Below are 25197 nucleotides of genomic sequence, written 5' to 3'. Positions count from 1 at the left end.
TTCAGTTTCCTTTGTGTACCTATTTCCCCTCTTCAATATAATTGGTTCTGAGGCACCTCTCACTTTTCATTTGTTGCCTCAAGAAGGAAAGTGAAGAGTAAATTCCTCTTAATATCAAAGATTAATGTCCTATAATGAAGAATCACCAAGCTCTTAGTTCAAGTTTAATAGACACTACAAAAGATCAACAGACTAATGCCACTACTTGTGCATCATACACATCGGATGGCTTGCTTCACAACACAGGTCAGGTCATTCCCACCAATGGAAGAAAAGCTGACTTCCCCAACTCCTACAGGAAAAGCTTGTCTTGAACCATACCACATCTTGTTTTAAGCATGAAAAAATTATAAGAGATTTTGTTCTCATGGCTGACTACTCCAGCCTGGCACTAAAATGGCCCAGCGCTCACTTCTGCTTAGAGAAATATTCTTTGCTCTTCTGGACATCAGGCTTGATGGTATCACTGCCAGGCTTCCAGCCAGCTGGGCACACTAAAAGAGAAAGGTACTACAAATTAATAATCTGTACAGTGTTGTGTGCCACCCTCCTTCCATGAACAAAAGGCTGCCTCAAAAACAGGTATGGGGGCAGGAGACATAATTCAAGCAGTTAAGAATCTGTCTAGCAAGCATGAAGCCCTGAGTCCACACCCAGTACTACCAAAAAAAGATTAAGGATTGAGGAAAACAGATCTAAACCCTACGGAGTCTGAACACTCAAACACAGGGAAACCTACCCTCAGCCTTCTAGTTCTGGCCAGGTGCCAAGGGCGCATGCCTGTAATCCTAGCTACGTGGAAGGATGAGATTTGAAGGACTAAAGCCACCCCAGGCAAATAGTTTGCTCCCCATCTCTGGGGAGCAAAACTGGACGTGGAGGTGTGGCTCAAGCAGAAGGGTGTGTGCTTTGCAAGTACAAAGCCCTAAGTTCAAACCTCAGTTCCACCAGAGGAAGAAAAAAAAAAAAGACTAACAACTTTACAATTTTATTTTAAACATTGGCAGTACTGGGGTTTGAACTCAGGGACTCATGCTTGCCAGGCAGGTGCTCTGCCATTTGAGTTACACCCCTGGCCCAGCAAACACTAATGTAAATTTAATCCTCACACTAGTTTATCCATGTAGCATCTATCTAAAGTTTGAAGAAATGAACTGCTTCAACTATGTTTAATTCCTAAAATAACCTGTAAAGTACATACAGTAAAACATTAAGACTTGTTAGTGGTAGATAGTGGGTCAATCTGGGGACATGGCTTAAGTGGTAGAGCAAATGCAAGGGCAAGGCCAAGTTCAAACTCCAGTAAAGCAAAAAAATTAAAGAACTGAGTCAATGACCTATATAGTAAAACACTTTGGAAAAAAACAGGGAAAGCCAGGCATGGTGACCTGTAATCACAGCACTCAGAAGGCACAGGAAAGTGGATCACGAGTTTGAGGACAACCTAGGATACACAGCAAAAAGAAAAGAAAAACATACCACCCACAAAATGAGAGAAAATATTCTCAAATCATAAAAAAAAACTACAACTCTAATAAAAACACAAACCTAATCAAAAATGGGCAAAGCACTTGAATATATGTATTCTTTAGTCCGCACAAGATAGGCTCAGTATTACTAGGCATCAAGGAACTGCTAAAAGTCAAAACAACAAGATCCTACTTTATACCGTTACACCATATGCTAATATATGCCATATTAACAAGGTTATAATAGTACATTAAGTAACAAGAATTGGGGAAGGGGGGAGAAATGACCCAAACATTGTATGCACATATGAATAAAAGAAAAAAATAAATAAATAAAACCCCACATATATGGTCAGCTAAACTTCAATAAAGGTATCAACAATTAAAAAAAAAAAAAAAAACAAACAAGAATTGGCAAGAATATAGATGGATAAGTAGTAAGTAATGGATACACATTATGAATTAATGTCACTAAATGTATGCCTAAAATAGTTTATTTGTTACCGGAGTAAAAAATTTTTTTGACAAAGAAAAGGCAATACAAATGATTTGCCAGCACTCCCTCACACCCAAGAAAAAACTAAAAATAAAAAATAGGATAAATAACAGAACTAAGAATGTAAACACAAACACTATAGGTCTGAGGGCAGCAATCTCAGTCTGCCTCCTCAGCATTCATTAATTCTGCCAAACTACAAAAGAACAGGACCACCAAAGCAGGCCTTTCTTTCTTCTAAGTATCTTCCTTCTACCTCTTGGGTAAACAAAAGGCAACAAATAGTTTTCAACTCTAAGAATTAATTATAAGCTAGCAATGCATGTTGGGCTGGCCTAAGAACAATGAACAAGAGGACCAATCTGACTTTTTTCCATTTCCATTTGCTGCCATCTTAGGACACATGTGTTCACCAAAGTCCAGTAAGTGAGCAGGAAGAGTCATCTGCTTAAGTGAGAGGGAAGCCCCATTTAGTCCAAGGATATTTTAGCTTCTGAGACTCTACAACCAGCTCTCTGGACGCAGTATATACATGAAATCAGAATTAAGTGAGTTCCCAGCACTATGAGACAAAACTGGGTTTGTAGAGTAGCTAAAGTAAGCTATAAGAACCTCATGGCTATTATAACCATACTTGTATTAATGACAGGACAGATGTTTCACTCATCCCAAGTGTGGGTTCTTTCAGAATCAGTATGAATCTCACTGTACCTTCAAGTATAGCTTAAAGTGCTACATAACTATCCAAGGAGTAAAGTGACACCAGGCGCTATAACCTCAGTAAGAGATAACTGCCCCAGCACAGAAGTCCCCAAACTATACCTATTTCAGCCATCGTAATTACCTAAAAAATTACTTAATTCCCTAAAAAATTACTTACTTCCCTAATAAAACTGCCCAAATACTTAGAATCTGGATCCCAGTTCTATTATTTACTTTGAATAAATGCTGTGAAGGGGTTTTTTGTTTGAAGTACTGGGGGTTGAACTCATGGCCTTACACGTAGCATTCTATCTCGAGCCACACATCCAGCTCCTTTACAGGTGTTTTTTTGTTTTTGTCTTTTTTTGGTTGAACTGTGGTTTGAATTCAGGACTTTGTGCTTGCAAAGCAGGCACTCTACCACTTGAGCCATGCTTCCAGTTCTCCCTAGCTCTTTCACTTTTCTATTTTTGTTTGTAAGAGAGGGTCTCACTGACTTTGCGGAGAAGTCTGGCCTCAATCTTGTGATCCTCCTGTCTGCCTCTCAAGTAGCTGGAATTTACAGGCATGCACCACCATGTCCAGTCTTTAACTTGTAATCCTCTTGCCTCCAATTCTGAGTGCTGAGATTACAGGCGTGTGCCATCACACTGTAGCCAAATGGTGTAGTTTTATGTACTGGTTTATTAGTGCTTTAAAAAAAGAATAAAAAAAAAGAAAAAGAAAAAAAAGCTGGGCACTGGTGGCTCACACCCGTAATCCTAGCTACTCAGGAGACAGACCAGGAGGAGGATCGTAGTTTGAAGCCAGCCCAGGCAAATAGTTCATAAGACCCCATCTCGAAAACACCAATCACAAAAAGGGCTGGTACAGTGGTTCAAGGTGAAGGCCCTGCTTTCAAACCTCAGTACCACAAAAAAAAAAAAAAAAAAAAAAAGAGTAGACCTATATGCAAAGTCTTAGGGAAGTCCAGTAAAAGGCATGCATAATTTGCTACTCTCTATTCCTTATCTTAGCTCTGAACTTCAACCCCCACCAGGGGGCAGTTTCAGCAGCTGCTGTCAGCCTGGGCCATATGCCCAGGCATGCTTCTGCAAATGATGCCTCCTAGTTCTCATAGGTCCCTATCACCCTGCCCTCTATCCAAGCACCTTTGGGTCTTCCAAACACAAACCACTAATTCAGACTCTTAACAACTTTGCTTTTTTTGTTTTCTTAACACAGAGTCTTTGGCCTGAAATCACTCTGCACGCTAGGCTGGACATGAATTTGTAATGGTTCTGCCTCAGCCTTAAGTACTGGGATTAGAGATGAGCGCCAACACATCTAGCATCTACAACTTCACCTTTTTTCTTTTATTTTCCGGTACTGGGGTTTGAACTCAGGGCTTCACACTTACTAGGCAGATGCTCTACCACTCAAGCCATTCCGCCAGCCCCCAACTTCACCTTCTTTAAGTCACAAGATCAGATCTGAAGTTGGCCTTTGAAAGCTAGCCTGAATTTCTTATCTTCAGAGAAGGAAAATAAAATGTAGTTTACCCAAGTACATCTGTACCCTTGATCAGATGTCAGGAGCACTTTATTCAAATTATCTTTTTGTTCTTGGCAGTACTGGGGTTTGAACTTGGGGCCTCATAATAGCTAGGCAGATGCTCTACCACTTGAGCCACACCTCTAGCCCTCTTTTTGCTTTAGTTATTTTTCAGATAGGGTCTCACTTTTTTCTTTTTTTTTTCCCCAGGGCCAACCAGGACCTCAATCCTACACATCCCTCATAGCTGGGATTACAGATATGTACCACCACACCCAGCTTATTTTGGTGAAATTCTCTCATTCTTTGCCTCCTGCATAGCTGGAATTACAGACATGCACCGCAACCCATTCAATGCTTTTCTTAAATCACAACACTATCATGTGTATACAAGGAGAGAAGAACAAGAGTTGAGACAATTGTATAAGGGATTATAATCTAGTAAATGACAAATTTAAAAACAGAAGCTGGAGCCAGGTATGGTGGTGTATACCTGTAATCTTAACACTAGAGAAGCTGAGGATCCCAAGTTTTGAGGCCAGTCTATGCTACATAATGAGATCTCTCTCAAAAAAACCTAACAACAACAAACCCCCTAAAGTTGGATGTGCCAAATTACATTTAGGTTTTACAAGGATGACTTACAAGATTATCTTTGATCCTGACAGTTCAAAACACTCCACCCTTTTTTGGTCTTCCTGACTTATAAAAGTTTTTATAATAAACATTTACATAATTTGGTACTTGATAAATGTGGTTCTTACCAGAATGGACTTTTTTTCAGTACTCAAATTTGAACTCAGAACCTTCCAGTTGCTAGGCAGACACTATACCACTTGAGCCATGTCATCCAGTCCTTTTTTTTAAAGAGAAGGGGTCTCATGACTGGGGGCATGGTTCAAGTGGTAAGAGTCTCTGCCTAGTAAGGCCAAGGCCCTGAGTTCAAACCCCAGTACCACGAGAAAAAAAAAAAATCAAAGAGGAGGGGTTTCATTATGTTGCTCAGGCAGGTATCTAACTCCTGGGCTCAAACAATCCTCCTGCTTCAGCCTCCCAGTGGCTAGGACTATAGGTACATGCCACCACACCCAGATTGCAGAACTGGTTTTTAAATGATAGAAATATATTAATTCTATCTCCGTTTGTATGTCTTTGGGTAAATTATCTTTATTCCATTTTTATTTTTAAAACTTTAAAACTAGGCATATTATTTTTATTTTTTAAAACTTCAATAAAAACAAATGTGAACTGTAAGGATTAAGTTCTTCTAATAAAGTTGTCAAAATTGCATGCTTTGCGGGCATTGGGGCTCATGCCTATAATCATAGCTACTCAGGAGGCAGAGATCAGAAGGCTCCAGGTTCAAAGCCAGTCTGAGCAAATAGTTCCAGAAGCCTTATCTGGAAAAAGTCCATCACAAAAAAGGGCTGGTGGAGTAATTCAAGGTATAGGTCCTGAGTTCAAGCCCCAGTACTGCTTTATCTCTATGTGATTGATTCTCAACCTTTTGTTTTGTCTTAATACATCTGTGAATAAGCAGAGCAGAAGTGGAGAATATGCAGTTTGAACAAAAGGCCTTTATTCTCCCAAATTTTCCCGTATCTTCACCCCCATAAATCACTATAATCCAGAGTTTAACTTTTTTTTTTTTTTTTTGCCGTACTGGGGTTTGAACTTAGGGTCCACACCTTGAGCCACTTGACCAGCCCTTTTTTGTGATGGGTTTTTTCAAGATAGGGTGTCGAGAACTATTTGCCTAGGCTGGCTTTGAAACCCAATCTCCTGAGTAGCTAGGATTATAGGCATGAGCCACAAGCACCCAGCCAGAATTTAACTTCTTGAATAGACATTTTTATTTGGTACCCCTTGATCCTACCATCTATCCCTCCCCACCACCAATACTAGCCTATCAGCAAGAAGATGACTTACCTTCCCCGTGTTTGTCAGTGAACTGGAAGGCCTGAACTAATCTCAGGATCTCATCCACAGAGCGGCCAACGGGAAGGTCATTTATAGTAATCTGCCGAAGGATACCCTTATCATCAATAATGAAGAGGCCCCTGGGAAGAAGAGATTGAAGGATTGAAGGAAAGGCAGTATAGGTTTAAATATTTCTGTTAGAATAAACAAGTCTGAAGTCCCAAGGAAATGGACTTGCCATTAATGAGGCTCACGCATTTAAAAAAAAAATCAGGGCTCTAAGCTTTCTCCAAAAAAAAAAGGCTTTCAAGCAAACTAGTTAATCTTTTGATGAATGCACCACTCCACCACTCTAAAAGTATATACCTGAATGAGATTCCTTCATCACTCTTTAAGACCCCATAATCCTGAGCAATGGTGCGCTTGGGATCTGATACCAAAGGAATATTCATGGGTCCAAGTCCTCCTTGTTTCTTCGGTGTGTTGATCCTACAGCAAATAGCACACATACAATCACATTCATTCATCCTTATGTAGCAAGATTATTAAACTGTAGCTATTACTCTCCCTTTCCCATATTCCTTATCTAACTTTCCTCAAAAATGCCAAGCTTTTTCCAGAAGTATACAGCTAAGAACAGTTAAGGGTGGTCATCAAGAGTACTACTAAAACTCAAGCTGCTTCTCTGCTGCCAGGTCATGAGAACACTAAGAGAAAGTCAGTACCCAGAAGCTAATACTTGAGAAAATCTATTGCTGAAGCTTCCAAGTCACTGCTTAAAAAGTCCACATGTAGCCAGGCACCACAGTGGCCCACAATTGCAATCCCAGCACTTGGGAGGTGGAGGCAGGAAGATGACAAGCTCAAGGTCAGCCTGAGCTAAATAATGAAAGGGTTTCAAAAAAACAAAACAGAGGCTAGGGATATAGCTCACTGGTAGACTGCTTGCCTAGCATGTGCAAGACCCTGTGTTCAGGACTGGGGGTGTGGTTCAAGCTAAGTAGAGTGCCTTGCTAACAAGCACATGGCTCTGAGTTCAAACCCCATGGGGGAGGGAGGCCCAAGTGAACTGAGATTTACCATGCCAGGTGACAGAAGTGAGAATCCACAGAAGCACCAATCACTTGGCAGTTGAGTTTCTTAAATTCTTCTGCCCTGTCACTGAAAGCAATGATCTCCGTGGGGCACACAAAGGTGAAGTCAAGTGGGTAAAAGAAAAACACAACATATTTTCCTAGAGGAGAAAAAGGACTCACAGGTTAGCCTTTAAACAGACTTTCTTGCTTTACAGAGAATGAGTCAAACATTTTCCTATGGCAAGAGGTTTTAGGTTAATGGCAGACACAAAAACCATTTAGTGGTGCTAATATGGTCAATATAGATGTCTCCTAGCAGCTATTTTTATAACTCGTTACAATAGAAAGGCTTGAATGAAAAATAGTTCCTTCTAGTTCCATGCTTTATTGTATTGCCATGTTCTTAGTTGCCAACTACAGAATTAACACTATTCAGCTAAGCTAATTTTTATCTTTTGAGCGGCTAGTATTAGCATAAACACCAAGTTCTCCAATAAAGAAAAAAAGAAAAAAGAAGGATATGATATCTGCTACATGGCATAATGACAATGCTTACAAACAAAAAGCTGAATTGCTGGATTTTCCTCTACTACAAACAATGAGACCCAGAAGGTCAGACTGGGCATGGTGACACTTACTTGTAATCCCAGCAAACTGAGGCAGGAGGACCAGAGTTCCAGACAAGCCTGGGTTACATAGTGAGACAAACAAACAAAAAAAACCAAAGCCTGTGCAGATCTTTTGGGATGAACTACAGAAATGGGATGGTAAGATTTAAGTGATCTGCTGGGCACCAGTGGCTCATACCTACAATCTCAACTACTTTAGGAGGCTGAGATTGGGAGGATCAAGGTTCTAGGCCAGACCCCATCTCCAAAATAACCAGAGCAAAATGGACTGGAGGTATAGAGGTATGGCTCAAGCAGCACAGCACCTACCTATCTGAGTTCAAACTCCAATGCCACAGACACACAAAAAAAGTGATCTCATGAACCACAGTAAATGTCTTCCTGACAGGCTGACAGGACAAGACAGGACAAGAAAAGAAAAATTTTGCAAGCAAAAGCTCTAAAAGTAGCAGTAGCAACAAGAACAAGATTCTAGCTATCATTCATATAGATCTTCAAAAACTGGCCACACAGCCTCTTACCATAGTAGTAGGTTGAGCTACTGGAATATTTCCAAATATTTGCTTATTTCCAGGTAGTAGCAGTTTCAAAATCTAAAGAAGCAGCCCTTGATTCATCTAAACAATCTCTCCAGGGCTTTGGCCAACCAGTACTTTGTTGCTTATTTTGGTGGTACTGGGCTTTCAACTCCAGGGCCTTGTGCTCAAGGCACCACACCTCCAGCCCCAAACAAGAAATCTTCAAAAATATTAAGCAGGTGAAGCCCAAGAGGGCAGAGGGGAGCTCCTTCTAGACAATGCACCTATGCTTTTAAACTCCTCCTTGTGACACTACTTTGTTTGCCAGTAAGAAGTTCTCTCCTAGGGCCCCACTTACCTGCTCTCATCCCATTGACAAAGTATGTCAGGAAGCCTAACTGAATGTTTATCCAAAAGCTAATTCCAGAAACTAAAACTATACCACTGAGAAAGGTATACTTACTTACACGATAAGTTTCAAGTTTGCATTCTAAGAAATCTGTATCCTCTACTGTCCCAGTAGCCCAAGCTGCTCTGAAATGCAAGGCAAGAAAAAAGAATCTCAGCTTGCCTATGGCAGAAAGTGAGCTGGGCATGGTGGTGCTCCTGTCATCCCAACTACTCATGAAACAAGTAGGAGAATCAAGGCCCAGGCAAAGACTTGAGACCTTATTCTAAAAAAGGAAAAAACAAGACTAAATATAACTAAAGCAAAAAAAAAAAAAAAAGCTGAGTAGTAGAGCACCTACTTAGCAAGTGAAGGCCCTGAGTTCAAAAACCAGTACTGAAAAAAAAAAAAAAAAAGAGCCTCAATAGAATTTGCCAATTGTCTCGTGAAACTGTGACGCCAGAGTTGTAACATCAATACAAAATAGTCAAAGGGAAAAACAGTCAAGGTAATCTCCCTAAGCCCTCTGCATAGTAATAAGAGTAATAAGATCTGTGATGCACACATTCCACAAACATTAACAGCAAAGTGACAGCTCCATAGACTTGTGTTCTAAGATTAAATGTGGATGTCCTCTTATAACAAGAGGTAATTTCTCCAATAATATAATTGAGGACTACTGAAAAGGTAATTGGACTAGTATGTTCAGACATAAAGAAGCAAGCTTTCTCTAGAAGCAGTATGGACCTAGGATATCTATTCCTGTGATCACTGTTGATAATCATCATTTCACTTCAACATGAAAGCCACAGCTTTCTGCTCTAAAGAGTTTGTCTTAGGAGACATTTTACAGTCAAGAGACACAAACCTAAAAAGCCATCTCTTAATTCCATTCTAATAAGTGTTGGTGTAATTACTCTTACCTTTGTAGTCAGAAAGGCTGATATCTTTGAACTGACCATCTGGCATAACAGCTGTGGCTTTGAAGTGGGGGGCAGGGTGTCCAATTTTGGCATTTCCAGAGGACATTGTTATATCAACTGAAAAAGATAACAGAAATGAATTAAAAATATAATAAATTTTACTTTAGTAAGTCAACGCACAGGCTAGCATTCAAAGAACACCATCCCAGGTTTCCAACTTTTGAACCAAAACAAGTCTTTGTTTTCACTTAAAAATGGCTCTACAATTTGTTTATAAACCAGTCACCTCTATCACCCTTTCTAAAGCATCGTTTGTGCAATGGTATTTAGACAGAAGCAGAGTTGGAGGTGGGGGTAGGAGAGACTCAAACCAGAGCCTAAATAGCACAATGCTACAAATACTGAATGCCTGGCTTCCTAGGATACTTGGGTCCTTTCTCTGAACTATGCCTACATTTGCCTTCACAATGTGAGATGAACACTCGATCTTTCTCTAGGTATATTTGTCCAAGACAGCACACAATAATAAAGCCAATCAAACTGTAAGAAGCAAGCCCATGTTACTGGTATCTATTCAGTTTCAAAATGTTAAGTGTTGTGTTTAAGCAAAAGTACTCTCAAAAACCGGTTTCTGGGCTGGCACAAAGCCCTGAGTTCAAACCCTAATAACGCCAAAAGAAAAAAAAAAGTATATATATATATATATATATATATATATATATATAGGTTTCCATCAGGCATAGTGGGGCACACCTGTAATGCCAGCTGCCAGCACTCCGGCGGTTGAAGCAAGAAGATCTCAATTTTGAAGCCAACCTGTACTACATAGTGAGACCCTGTCTCGAAATAAACTAGTTCCTGACCTTAAGGCTACAATCCTGGAGCAAAAGTAGAATGGTTTATGGTTAAAAAGCAACCTTTCACCGGATTCACCCGGGTCAAGACCAAGATAAATTGTTAGGATTTAAACCACTAAACTATTGGTCTGAAAGCCCCAAGTTGCAAAGTTCTTGGTTCATATTACTATAACTAAAAGAAACGTTGGGAATATCGATCGTCGCAAACTTTTTACTATTTTTTAAGGAAGGTTTAACAAAAATGTAAAAGCACGCTGCAACTTAGCGACCAAATATAGGGCGTGACCCTAATATATGTATATACGGCCTTCACATTCAAACTTGCTTTGCAAGGTGCCTCCCTCCCCACCCTCCCTCCGCCCCGTCCAAAGCCCAACCAATCCGGTAAAGTCTGACTTCCGGCCAGTGGCGAGCTCCTTAGGGAGTTCAGCCATGAACTCCAGCGAGGACCACGCCCCAAACCCCACTTCAGTTAACTTTCCAGCCCCTCCCACCATCACACCCACCCACGCAGACCCGCACAGAGTGCGCAGTCAGGATGGAATATAAGACTTCACCACCTGCCCAGCCAGCCGCTCAATCAACGCCCACTGCTCGGAGGCCGGGAAAGAGGAGACTCGACGTTGGCCTCTGGATTCCAGCAGGTCCCCGCACCCACGGGGCCACGAGGAGAGTGCAAGTAGATCCCGGGCCGTCGCGGACACCAGGCCTCGTCGGGCCACCTTATCCCACAACACCCCCTAGCGGGCCTGGGAGAGGTTGAGGAAAAGACGACGAGTGGGGTAAGTCGTTGCACCTGTTGCAAGGAGGCCGCGATGCCCGCACACTCACCAGTTCCGACCTAGAAGTCTCCCAAGCAACAGCCACCACACGAGGTAGGAAGAGGACGTGCGAAGTGCGCGCGAGGTGCTGTCTTTATAGCCTGTAGGAATCTCGCGAGAGTTGGAGCGGGCCAGGGGTACGGGAAGAGCAGAGGGGAGGGGGATCCGGCCAAGCCCTGCCCCGCCCCAGTATCCCCACTGGGATGACTCAGCGCTTCCCCCGCCGCTCCTGGCCTGGATGGTCCCATAAAGTCCCGTGCCCTCCCCGCGCGCAGTGGCAGAGGTCGGAGAGAGGGGTTTCCTCCTGACCGTCCCCTCCTTTAGTGAAGGGGGTCGCTACCGGGAACCAGGCTTCTCTTTACTCCCAGGATCTTTGCTATAAGGATGCTTCTTTTTTATTTCCCTCACATCCATCCTTTCCACTGTGGCTGAAAGAAACCTTTCTGAATCTGATCCTGTCACTACTCTGATTTGTGGTTTAAAAACTGGGGCTCTATAGTCAATTTCCTGAGTTAAAACTTACCACTGTCATTTTATATGTGACCTTAGGCAAGTTTTAGACCCATTAAGCCTTAATTTTCTTACCTGTAAAATGGGAATGGTACTAATACTTTATTGAAATAACATATAGCTTATTTAGTACAATACCTAGTTCTTACTCTACATTAAAAATGTGAGCTGTTATTATTACTATAACTTCCCATCCTCCACTCTTATTACATCCTGAGCAGAGTACAACAGCTTCAAGCCTTATCAGCTTTTGTTCAAGCCAAGGGAACACTTTCCCCTCCGAGAAAACATCTCTGAAGACTCAGCTAACCTATTACTTCCTGTAAAGCTATTCCTGACCTTGGCTGTACCCAGGATTCCTCTAAGGATGTTTACAGACTTTCACTCATCCCATGAATTGACTATTACCTCCTTGTGCCCAAACAATAACCTGTAGAGCCAAAAGTAAAAGAAAACTTCGGCCTGGGGATGTGGCTCAACCTACCTAGCAAGTAGGAGTCCTCTGTGTGTGTGTGTGTGTGTGTGTGTGAGAGAGAGAGAGAGAGAGAGAGAGAGAGAGAGAGAGAGAGAGAGAGAGAAAGAAAAGAAAAAAACCTTTGGGATATTTTACTTGTTTACACGTCTACCCCCACACACCCATCCCGCCCTGCCCAGACTGACCTTCTGAAGGGTAGGATTTGTGTCACATCTTCCTCTGTGTCCTCAAATCACAACACATCTGATATAAAAAAAGGAACTCAGCATTTAATAAATGTTAGGTTCCTCTGTAACTCCCTTGACTCTTGTGGTAAGATAAGAAATGGAAAAGTGCTCTGTCTTGCTAGCTGAGCATCTCAAGTTTTTGGTATGTATCATCCTTACAACATTAGTGATTTTTTTTTCTTTTTCCTTCTCAGCTTGAGATTGAACAGTTATTTGTCATTATTAATTTCTTTCTTGTGGAGGCACAGGAGTTCAGAGCTTTTTTAAAATTTTATTTTGCAGTGCTAGGGATCAAACCCAAGATCTTGCACAAGTTAGGAAGGTGCTATACTACTGAGCTACATCCCTGGCCCATAATCACTTCAGGGCTCTGGTAGAATGCTTGCATAGCCTGAGTAAGACCCTGGGTTTGATCCCTACAACTTTAATATCATAACTACACAACAATAATAATAATGATGATAGTTATTGATTGTTATGGCCAGGCTAAACAAAAAAACACAGTTTACATTAGACAAAAGAAATTTGTTGTATCCACCATGTGCCAAGGCACTAAGCACTATGCTTATGCTTATTTGTTTCATTTTAAGAACCAAAAGAATTAACAACATATTCCCATGGAAATAAAATATTAAAATAGAGGTTAGAGTGTAGCTCACGTGGTAGGGCAATTGCCTAGCATGTTTAAGGCCCTAAGTTTGAACCCCAGCAATGAAGGAAGGGAGGGAAGGAAAGAGGAAGGCAAGAGAAAAAAAAAATCTGTTGAATACTTACCTAACTGATTGGGGAGTCTCCCTGGAGAACAGTGAAGCTTTCAGAATTATTGAGGAGAAGGTGGTTCTCAAAGGGTCTGGTACATATCCCTCACTCTGTTTTTACACAAATCCCATCGTGTTCTCATTTGTTCACAGTAGTCTTGAAGGATCCATCCTGTTTTATTCATCTTTGTAGTACCAAAGCTAGCACAGTAACTGGCAGAGCGCCTGATAAATTTAGAATGTATTGAAGATTTTTGAGATGTGGAATTAAATTTCTTAAACTATATTTTAGGACTATGACTTTGGAAATGTATGACAGATGAATTTATTGATTAGAGAGGCCAATTAGGAAGCTACTAGAACAGTCCAGTCAAGAGAAGTCTCAGAACTATAATGTGACATTGGCAGCAGAATGGAAAGAAGGAAAGAAATACAGGCATATTTCTAGGATTAACTGGATTTAGGTTGAGAAGAAAGAGTAAGTTTATAATGCCTTGGTATCTTGTCTTGATGACATAAGTGACATAAAAAATGCTGTAGGAGAAGCAGGTTTGAGCTTAAAAATAATGACAGACAAATGATCACAGCAAAACCCCTTTATACAATTAACATATGCTGATCAAAAAAATTGCCCCTGCACATAGTAGGCACATAATAAATGCTTGTTAGGGTGAATAGATAATTGCCATTCTAAATACAGAAATGATTAAAAAATTCAAATAATGACAAATAGAGGCTGTAAGTGTAGTTCTGTGGTAGAGGACTTGCCTACCATGTGTGAGGCTGAGTTTGATCCCCAGCATCACAGAATAAAATTAAAGATAATGATTGAGGGATGGGGGTGTGTGACTCAAGTGGTAGAGCAAGTAACAGAGTTCAAACCCAAGTACCACAAAAAAAAAATTGGGCATTTACTACCTATTTTATAGAGAATTTAAGTAAATCTCCCAAGGTCACAGTTAATGGGTGTTGGAGCCAGGTTCCATCCCAGGTAGCAGAGCCATTTTGTGGTACAATATGCAAATTGATAATTACAGAGTCTATAATTTGAATTGCTCCCCCCTGGAGTTGTACCTCAGAGTGTTCTGAACAGGCTGTGTGAATTAGAGTCCACCTATTCTTGCCTCCTCTTCCACTTGATCCACTCACCCAGCCCTTGCTTCCTTTCTTTTCTCTCTCAGGGCCTTCACCTTGAGCCACTCCACCAGCTCTATATTTGTGAAAGGTTTTTTGAGATAGGGTCTTGCAGAACTATTTGCCTGGGCTGGCTTCAACCATGATCCTCCTGATCTCTGCCTCCTGAGTAGCTAGGATTACAACCATGAGCCACACAGGCACCTTGCTTCTTTTCTTAAAGGAGGAGGTATTTAGTTTGATTTGAGACAAACAAAACTGAGATGCTCACAAGACATTTATTTATGGGTTGGAGGTGTCCTGCAGTCACCTTCAGAAATGTAGATTTGAGAATTAGCAGCACAGAAATTTATTTACATATGCATTGTGTTTCTGTTTACTGTAAGCCTACCCTCTGCTAGGCACCAGACATGCAAAGTTGAATAAGACATCATTTCCAGAGTGTTTTGATGGATCACTAAAGAGCTAAAGAGAAGTGAAGAGAGACTTCCAAGCAGAGAAAACAATAGATAAGAAACAGTAAAATTTGTTTGGGAAACTACAAATAATGCAATATCAGTAGAATATAAATAGCAAAACTAGAATGGAGAAAGAAAGGACATCCATAGAGATACATTACATTATACTTCAAAAACCAAACTAGCCAGGCACAGGTGGCTCACCCATCACAAAAAGGGCTAGCAGAGTGGCTCAAGGTGAAGGCCCTAAGTTTAAGCCCCAGTACTGAAAAAAAAAAAAAAAAGTCAAACTAAGTCAGGCACTAAACTGTAATCCCAGCTACTCAGGAGGGTCTCAGTTTGAGGCCAGCCCAGGCAAAGAGTTGGGGAGACTCTCATCTCAATCAATAAACCAAATTTGGTGATACACATCTGTGGTTCCATCCATGGGAGGGATAGATGAGAGGATCTCAGCCTGAAGTCGAACCTGGGCAAAAACATGAGACCCAACCTAAAAAATAGCTAAAGCCAAAAAGGGCTGGGATGTAGCTGAAGTGGTAGAGCACTTGTATAACAAGTGCAAGGCCTAAGTTCAAACCCAGTTCTAGCCAGCCAAGGCAAATAGTTTTTGAGACCCTATCTGGAAAACATTCAATACAAAAAGAGGCTGGCAGAGTGGCTCAAGTGCTAGAGTGCCTACCTAGCAAGCATGAGGCCTTGAGTACTATCAAAAAATAAAAAGACCTGGATGTGTAGCTCAGTGGTAGAGCATTTGCATAGCATGTATAAGGCCCCGCCACAGGAAAAAAAAAAAAAAAAGCCCAGGCTAAGTAGTCTGGATTTGATCCCAGGGAGTAAGGATGAGAATTTGAGGGGTTTTGTGTGTGGGGGGTGGTGTACTGGGTTTGAATTTAGGACCTCATACTTACTGGGCAGGCGCTCTATCACCTGAGCCACTCCACCAGCCCTGCTTTTTGTGTTGGTTTTATTCAAGATAGGGTCTTGCAAACCATTTTCCCAGTCTGGCTTAGAACCATAATCCTCCTGATCTCTGTCTCCTAAGTAGCTAGGATTACAGGCGTGAGCCACTGGCACCTGGCTAGAAATTAAGCTTTCAGTTGAAGAATGACCACATCAGGTTGTTTTTTTGTTTTTTTTTTTTTTTTTTTGAGACAGGGTCTCACTGTATAGCCTGGATGGCTTCAAACTTTAGATCTTCCTACCTCAGCCTCCTGAGTGCTGGGATTGCGTGCATTGCACCACCACGCCTGTCTTGGAAGAACATTCTTGAGGATCACCAATGTCAGTTTAATTTAACTTTCATTATTTTATTTAATTTTTTTTCATTTAAACTAATATTTCAATAGGTTTCCCAGAATGCAATATTGAAAATAAATACTGTTAATGAATACTACCCTACTGCTGATGAACTTTTGCAAGTTGAAATATCCAAGGTAAGGTTCCTGTAAGCAATACCCTCCATGAATACGCCCCTGACTGCTACAGAGGGGCTTCTTTTAGGCTCTATATTGTTAATCCTGTCTACACCCTAGGATGGTGGTTCAGTTCTTCCACCACTTTTTTCTCTGTGCAAAATAGCATGAAACCTTTGTTCACAGTGTTCTTTGATGTCATCTATCCTTAATTTAGCAAAAGGTTGCGTAGGCCCTAATTTGCTACAAGAGACAGTTACCTGACTCATCAGCAGCCCTTGTCTCTTCTTTATATTTAATTAGATATATAACAGGTAAGATAATTCAATAAATGTGCTTAAAACAGAAGTCCTAAGACAGTGGTCACTTTAATATTAAAACTTGCTAACCTAACAGCAGCTTATAATCAAATTTGTAAACCATTAAAATTAAACCTATAAGCCATCAAAGCCAAATGATTTCATATAATTATAACAACAAATGCAAAATAAAATCAAGGAAACCAAACTCACAGACTTATGAGGTCATCCTGAAGATTCAGAACATGTTAAGTTTTTTTTTTAGGTTATCACTGAAAGAAAAATCCTACATTTAACAGTTCTCAAAGAACACTTGGATCATTGAATTAACAAGAATTCCATTTATAGTTATATGTGAACATACTTAAGCCTACAGATACCAGTTTGAAAAACACTTATCAAGGATGATGCATTTGTTAGAATGAAATACATCTGAAAGTAACAGATAAACTCAAATAACAAACTTAACTAAATGAGAATTTTTTCCAACAAAGTAGGCAGCCCAAGCCCAGTATGGTTATTCCATGCTGCTGTCAGGGACCCAACCTTTTAACTTTGTTACCAAATGCAGCTTTTATTCCCATGATTACATTCTCATCAGGAAATATCAGTTCTACTTCTAGCCTTATGCCTGCATTACTGGCAGGGAGAAGAAAAAAGGCAGCCAGAAGGATAGGGTGACTATAAAAGGAAAATAAACCAGTTCAGAAACCTTCAGTTTGCATATCATTGGCCCAGAACTACATCACATGGGGCTGGATATTGTGTCTATTAGTTGGACATATAACCACTTCTAACAAAATATAGATTGTGTTAATATAAAAGGAAGTGGGGAGGGGGGTGCGGAGCTGCCCCAAACAATATGTATACATGTGAGTAAATGTAAAAACAATAAAATTAAAAAAAAAAAAAAGACAAAAGGAAGGAAGGGAGGGGGATATTGAATAGGAATCTAGAGTAACTGACCTTGGCTAAATTTGAAGAGAAGTTTAGGATTCCAACTTCAGCCAAGTAAGCATATTGAGCTGCTAGGAAGAAGAGAGAGACTCAATTTTACTATGAGCTCCACTTTCCCTCACCCCACACCCTCCATCCTCCACAAGCCTTGCTAGAGGTGCCAATTTGTTTTCATTAAAATTATCTTGAAGCCTGGCACCCCTGATGGCTTATACTTATAATCCTAGCTACTTAGAAGGCTGAGATCAGGAGGATCACAGCTTGGGGCCAGCCTGGACTAGTTTGTGAGACTGTGAGACCTCATTGCCAAAATAACCAGAGCAAAATGGACTGGAGGTGTGGCTCAAGAGGCAGAGTGCCTGTAAAGCTGTGAGTTCAAACTCCTACCAAAAAAAAAAAAAGTGTTGATTTAGCTTCAACCCATCATTTCAGTCCATCAAAAAAGAAGCCACACCAGGCACCAGTGGTTCACATCTATAATCCTAGCTACTCAGAAGGCAGAGATCAGAAGGATCGAGGTTCGAAGCCAGCCTGGGCAAATAGTTTGTGAGTCCTTATCTCGAAAAACCCTTCACAAAAATAGGGTTGGTGGGGTGGCCTAAGGTGAACACCCTGAGTTCAAGCCTCAATACCAAAAAAAAAAAAAAGAGGCATGTGTTTAAAATACTGAACTCAATGAATTTTAGATTCAAGTTTTCATCTTCTTCCTGCACCCAAATGGTAACATAAAGTGTTGATTCTTCTTCTCTTCCTTTATCTTCCTTCCCCTCCAATTGTAGGAGATCTGAATGATGCACAGACCAGAGCAATAAAAAGGACATGTCCAAACTGGATCAACCACTGAGTAGGTGTGAGCCAGACTAGCAGGGATGACTTGGAGCTTAAGTTTATAAAATTAAAGTTGGTTTTAAACTATAGCTGATGGATCAGGGAGTAGTTAATTCTCAACACCCTCCCCCCAACCAAATCTGTATAACAATAAGCATTTTCAGTTATTTTTTCAACCTCAGTACTATTGATATGTTAGCTCTGATAATTCCTTGTCATGAGCAAGCTGTCCTGTCATAATTGGATGTTTAGCAATATCCTGCCCTCTACACACCGGTAGCACCACACACACAAGAATTGGTAACTGTCTGCTGGGGGACAAAATCACCTCATGTTGAGAACCACTGAGCTAGACAAAGACAAATAAATGACTGGTAGACTCCTAGCCTAATCTAACCTTTCCCACCCATTTGTCCTGGTTGGCAGGGTTGGCTGTGTCTGGAAACAGGGAAAAAAATCTTACTTCTTTCATGTATTCATACTTTCAGCCATTCACTCTGGCCAAAATTTCCCCAAAAGAGTACCTTGCTTGCCAGAAGCACTGCAATTAGAAGAATGATGATGTTGGATGAGGCTCAAACCCACTGTCATGTCTCTGTGGCTTGCTTTTGAGAGCCATTCTGCCATTGATAGATGGGAGAAAAAGAAAAATCACAAAAGGATCTGAGAAAGCAGAGATGGAAAAAGAGGGCTTTACCTTTGGGGAAGAATGTCTCATTCTGATTCATTCCTAGCCCCACCACACCTCTAACCACAAGCTGGGACCCCGCCTTTCAAGACACCCTTAGTCATGTTCCTTTGGCTGACTACAGGCCATAATTCTGCATCTAGAGGCATGTCTACATTTTCTCTTTCCACCTTCTCCAAAGGAATGTCAGAGCTGATAATTAGACCCTGATCTGAGGACTCTTAGAGTGGTTTCAAAGCACAGTCATCCCACATGGGTGAAGAGTTGGGACACCTGACAAAAAAGGCTGGTGGAAGTCTGCCCCTAACCTGTTCATCACGTATGTTTCACTGAGCCAAGAAAGAGGTTTGCCCTTTTTATTTCTGAAGAAACAAGATTTAAAAAAAAAAAGTCTGCACGTTTGAAAACAGATTTATCTCCCCTAACTCTTCTTCCTAATTCACCTGAAAAAATCCCCACTGCCCAACTACTCCTTAGTATGGCATGATTTTCAACCCCCCACTGATGTTTGTATGGAATTTAGCTGAACATAAAGTTAAACCTCCTTCCTTGGCTTGACACACAAGAAATTCTACCCTCTGACCCTTCGTCTTTCCTCCTCACATATACCTCATGCTGCTCTAGCCATGAAGCAATATTTGTATTTGTAATCCCTTGAAGTATATCATGAAGCGGCAGATTTCTGTGTTCTCCCACATCCTATTCACTGACTCTGTTTAACTTTTTTTTTGGTTGGGGGAGGTACTGGGGTTTGAATTCAGGGCCTACACCTTGAGCCACTCCACCAGCCCTTTTTTGCAAAGGTATTGTTTTGAGATAGAGTCTCGTGACCTGTTTGCCCAGGCTGGCTTTGAACTGCAATCCTCCTGATCTCTGCATCCTGAATAGCTAGGATTACAGGCATGAGCCACCAGTGCCCAGCCCTGTTTAACTCTTTTGGTTTTTGTTTTGTATTTTGTTTTGAAGGTTTTAGTAAGGGTTTATTTTAGTACAACAGGATAAAGTATAGCCAAGGGGGGTATGGAAAGAAAGAGAGAGCAAAGACTCCCCTGTTTAACTCTTGCTTGTTTCTCTAAACTGTGTTAAGTGTTAACCAGTTCTGGAATGCCTTTCCTGAGAGCCCTCCCATTCCCAGTCTGACATTCAGTGCCCTTCTTCTGTATTTCCAGCTACCTGTGAATATTTCTATCATAGATAACATTTATCACATCATTCTGTAATTGTTATTTCTTTTTCTCTTCCCCCAACAGACCATGATCTGAGTGAGTCAAAGTTCTAGTGGTTCTAAGTACCTCAGAGCATTGAAGAGAAACAGATTGAGCATGAGTGCATTGAATTGCCCATTTCTTCGGGCAGGGCCACAACTTCATCTCTGCATCCCAGCATCCAGCACATGGTCTGTAAGGAGTTCTTGCTCAGTGAATGCTGAATGAGTGCATGAATGCTTCAGGCAGAAAGACATTGCTTTCAGATGGTGTATTAGTCAGCTTTTCATTATTATAACTAAATATCTGAGGCAAGCGAACTTTATGAAAGAAAAAGAGGTTTATTTAGCTCACAATTTTGAAGGCTGGAAGTTCAAGCAGCATGGCACAGGCTCATTCGAGGGCCTCCTTAGCTTCCACTTTATAGAAGCTGGCCTTCTTGATGGCAGAGTCCCGCCCAAAGTGGCATGGAATCCTGAGGTGGTACAGAGCATGACATGGCAAGTGACAGGGATCATGTGAGCCTATGTCTGCCTCTGGCCTCTGTTCCTCTTCTTATAAAGTATCAGGATTCAACAAAGGGTACTCCACCCTAATTACCTTATCTACACCCAATCATTTTCCAAGTGCTCCACTTCTAAACACAAAAGTCAGATTAAACCTGAGAGTGTTGGTGCACCTGTAATCCTAACACATAGGAGGTGGAGGCAGGAGGATCCCAATTTGAAGCCACACTGGTTTACATAGCAAGACCCTGTCTCAAACAAAACAAAATGATTAAACTTCTAACCTCTTAATATGTTAGCATATGACTTTAGGGGTAAAACTCCTGCATGGGTTCCAGGGGATAATTCATATTGAAACCAAAGCAAATAGTTAGTAACACATTTGGAGATTTTTTTTTTTCCTTTTGGCAGTATTGTGTTTATTTGTTTTTGTTTTTTTGGGTGCTGAGGTTTGAACTCGGGGCCTTACACTTGCTAGGCAGGCACTCTACCACTTGTGCCACTGTCAAGCCCCAGTACTGGGTTTTGAACTTAGGGCCTCGTGCTCAGTTGGCAGGCTCAACCAAGCCACACTCCCATCCCAGGAGATCTTATTTTTGAGCAACTTGAGAATGCAAAGGGAGAAAAGAAAGAAAGAAAAAAAAAAAAGACCCAGAGAATGCAAAGGGGAATAAGTTAAAGCTAGAAGGATGATAGAATCCTGTCTTCACCCTGGTCTTCTGTATCTGTCATGACTGTGCAATCCCATATTCATATCAGGCACAGAGAAAGTGCTGAACAGGTGTTTACTGAATTGATCAATATCTACATTTCCCCACTTTCAAGGACTGTTTTCTTCTCATAGGCTACAAGGGGATTAAGCATAAAATAAGGCCAGGCACTAGTGGCTTACACCTATAATTATAGCTACTTGTGAGGCTTGAGATTGAAAGGATCTTGGTTCAAGGCCAGCCCAGGCAAATAGTTCATGAGACCCGGTCTCCAAAATAACCAGAGCAAAATGAACTGGAGGTGTGGCTCAAGGGATAGAGCCACCTGCTTTGTAAGCACAAAGCCCTGAGTTCAAAACTCCAGTATAAAATAATAATAATAAATAAAGATTAAAAAATAGCTCTCCCAAGTATTTATTACTACTTTCTAAGTTCCCTGGGGACAAAGAGCAATGTGACTCGCCTCCAGTAAAATTTAGCCAACCACCGCTACTCTACTCTAAATGATGGTCCAGAACTGCTGACAGGAGGGAGCTTTACTTATGGGGAACTAACCTAGGTACCCGGTGTCACAAGAGAATTTTTTTTTTTTATCAATAGGAGTTATAGTCAGGTGCCGAAAGCTCACATTTTTAATCCTAATTACTCAGGAGGCAGGTGTCAGGAGAATATCGGTTTGAAGCCAGCCTGGATAAATAGTTAGGCCCTATCTCGAAAAAAATCCATCACAAAACAGGGCTGTCAGAGTGGCTCAAGTGATAGAGTGCCTGCCTATCAAGCAGGGAGTACCAGTACGGCCAAAGGGGGAAAAAATAAAGGAGTTATAAACTGGATTTATTGCTTCAGTCTCTTAAGAGAGTTTCCAGGCGGGGCTGGCCAGGCAGTTCCAGAGCCTCATTAGCTACTAACTGTCCATTTAAGTAACAATTATCTTGGTCCGTCCCAGATCCCAAAAGATTGCATGTAACAAAGAAGCTGTTTGGCTTGCTAAAATTTTACTGGAAGCCCAGGCTTATATAAAACTTAATTGATGTTTATCAAGTGCCTACTGTTTTACTTCTTGGGACTCCAAAATTTCATGAGCGTTCTTCCCTCAGAGATGGACTTAAATATCTTTCCTCCTTTTGGACAAGAAACACAGCAAAATCAGTTAGGCTGTAGTTGGTTTTTAACTAAAAGAGCAGCTTTATAAGCAAAAAGGAAAGGAAGTTCTCAAAGCCTAGCACTAGCAGAGCTCAGAGAAGTCACTCTTTTACCTTAAGGAAGTAGGAAGAGCACTGATAAAATACTGGGAGCTTCAACCTTCACCCACATTCTGCTGACAGAAGGAAATGCAGGCTCTAATGCAGAGATCTGGCTCCTGGGCTCTGCTCTGATTGAGACAGAGCTGGAGAAAAAAATCCCCACACCCACTGCAGGGTCATGGCCAGTCTCCTCCCTCATCTTGCACAACCTCCATCCAGGAGTAGGAACTGCCTGCTGGCTTCTTTTTGAACCTCTAGGACTTTGATCCTTAGAACTGAATAAGCTGAACACAGCTAATACCAAACTCACTTTTGGTAACCCTATAGTTTTTTGGGTTTTTTTTCTCTCTCCACTTAAAATATGGACATTATTCCATAACAATATTTGTATGTCTATTTTATCCTTGTTGGGACTGTATGGTTTTTATTATATGGAGGCACAATAATATTTTTTGCCAGTTCTCTTCTTATGAACATTTCTGTAGTTTTCCTCTCTTTTAAGCAACACAGTAAACATGCTTGCCATTTTTCTATATTTCTTTAGATTTAATTTTTTAAGCTGGGCACTGGTGGCTCACACATGTAATCCTAGCCTCTCAGGAGGCAGAGAATCTCTCAGGAAGATTGAGGTTCTTAGCCAGCCTGGGCAGATAGTTCATAAGACCCTTTCTCAAAAATACCCAACACAAAAAAGGGCTGGTGGAATGGCTCAGATGGTAGAGCACCTGCCTAGCAAGCATAAATCATTGAGTTCAAACCCCAATACCACCAAAAAACAAAACAAAAAAATTCTTTAAATTTGCTGGGTCAGAAGGAATGCACATTTAAAATTTTAATATCTATTACGAATTATACATTCCTATCAACAGAAACATGAAAACACCACTGTTTCATACTGTCCCTGATATTGGAGCTTGATCTTTTTTTTGTTTGAAAACCAGGGTGTTGTGCTTGCTATGTAACCACTCTGCCACTAAGCCAAACTCCCAGCTCAGCTTGATCTTTTTAATTTTTATCAATCTGATTATAAAAGTGATTTGTATGTATTTGATTATAATGTGTTTTAATAACCTTATTATAGCCAGTTTTTCTTCTTTTTGAGAACTACCTGTTAAGAGTTTTGCCTGTTTTTTATTGAAAGATTTCTCTTTTTCTTTTTGGTTTTGTAGTAGTTCTTTACTACGTAAGATTTGGAACCTTTGACTCTTAAATAATGAAAATTATTTTCCTACTTTGTCATTTGCCTTTTAATCTTGTTTGTGAGACTTTTGCTGCACAATTTTCCATTTTATTTGATGAAAACTATTGAAATGATACAAATATTCTGCTCTTCCTTCCTCTCTTTCTCTCTCTCTCTCTCTCTGTCTCTCTTTTTTAGCATTGCTAGTATCAAACTCAGGGCCTTTTTCATATGCTAGGTAGGTGCTCTACCACTGAGCTGTCACCTCCAGCCCTGCTACTTTTTCTTTTAGCACTTTATTTACTTACATTCAAACCTCTAAATCTTCTAAAATTTGATTTTGAGTCTAGTGCCAAACTAGATAATGGAAAGATTCTCGAAGATTAACAGGAAAGTAACATTACAATGGAAATATCTGTACCATAAACTGTAGGCAAATTCAAGGAAGCTGAGGCAAAGCTAAGTTGTTAAAAGCAAATGAGAGGGTTACATAAGATATTTTCAAACAATAATTCTTGGTTACAAGAATCAATAACAAGGGTGATGACAGTCCAATTAACAGGCAGTTGGGCAGATGTCCTCATAGAAGTATTTTTCTGTGTAAGGTCAAAGAGGCCTTTGTGCAAGGTTATGGTCCTGGTAGAGTCCTTTGTGATAGTTCTTGTTATCAGGTGTAAGCTTGACATCTCCTCCCTCATAACCTCCCAGATTTATTTATCTTATTTTTTTGTTAGGCTTGACAAAAGCAACTCAATTTTAGCCAGGCGCCAGTGGCTCACACCTGTAATTGTAGCTACTCAGGAAGCAGAGGTCAGGAGGTCATGGTTCAAAGCTGGTCCAGGCAAATAGTTTGTAAGACCCTATCTCGAAAAAAAATAAAAACAAAAATAAAAAAAAAGGCTGGTGGAGCGACTCAAGGTGTTGGCTCTGAGTTCAAATCCCAGTACTACAAAAAAAAAATAACTAAGTTTTGATTCTAATAACTTTCACGTTAGTATAAAAATCAGTCTTTTTCCCCTTAAATTGATAATCAATTACTCAAACATATTAATGTGACATCTAAGTTTCTTCCTAGTCTGACTACTTCTTACCATCTTCAGCTTCAGCTTCCACTTTTCTCCCTGGAACTCTGTGCTCTTTCCTCCTCTCCCCCAATCATACATGTGTTGAGAATTGAATACAGGGACTAAAGCACTCTAACACTGAACTATACCCTCACCCCTTTTTATTTTTTTTATTTCGAGACAGGATTTTGTTGACCTCAAATTTGAGAT

At 40.7% G+C, this 25197-nt stretch overlaps 2 protein-coding genes across 5 annotated transcripts in view; one reads left to right on the top strand and one right to left on the bottom strand.

Moving 5' to 3' along the window:
• Window positions 1-151: 151 nt before the first annotated feature.
• Prdx1 (peroxiredoxin 1) lies at window positions 152-17633 on the bottom strand. Of its 4 annotated transcripts, XM_074080284.1 has the most exons (10): window positions 17572-17633; window positions 13319-13527; window positions 12503-12560; window positions 12327-12344; window positions 11343-11433; window positions 9655-9771; window positions 7201-7354; window positions 6487-6609; window positions 6130-6260; window positions 152-494 (listed from the first exon to the last, which is right to left on the bottom strand). In XM_074080284.1, the coding sequence occupies exons 6-10, from the start codon at window positions 9758-9760 to the stop codon at window positions 409-411; spliced, it is 600 nt and encodes a 199-aa protein (XP_073936385.1). In that variant the 5' UTR covers window positions 9761-9771; window positions 11343-11433; window positions 12327-12344; window positions 12503-12560; window positions 13319-13527; window positions 17572-17633; the 3' UTR covers window positions 152-408. The 4 variants fall into 4 exon arrangements, with proteins under 4 accessions (XP_073936385.1, XP_073936386.1, XP_020019580.1 ...); XM_074080285.1 differs by lacking the exon at window positions 12327-12344; XM_020163991.2 differs by lacking the exons at window positions 12327-12344; window positions 12503-12560; window positions 13319-13527; window positions 17572-17633 and having other exon boundaries at window positions 11308-11471.
• Akr1a1 (aldo-keto reductase family 1 member A1) overlaps window positions 11155-25197 on the top strand; it is a 35355-nt gene continuing 21312 nt past the window's right edge. Inside the window, exon 1 of the mRNA XM_074080283.1 lies at window positions 11155-11293. The gene's annotated coding sequence lies outside the window, so the exon portion shown is untranslated. The remainder of the gene's footprint in view (window positions 11294-25197) is intronic.

Source organism: Castor canadensis, chromosome 7 (genome assembly GCF_047511655.1).
Source record: "Castor canadensis chromosome 7, mCasCan1.hap1v2, whole genome shotgun sequence".
NCBI classification, from domain to species: domain Eukaryota; kingdom Metazoa; phylum Chordata; class Mammalia; order Rodentia; family Castoridae; genus Castor; species Castor canadensis.
Note: the sequence above shows the minus strand (reverse complement) of the source record. Positions and strands in the feature narration are given on the sequence as shown.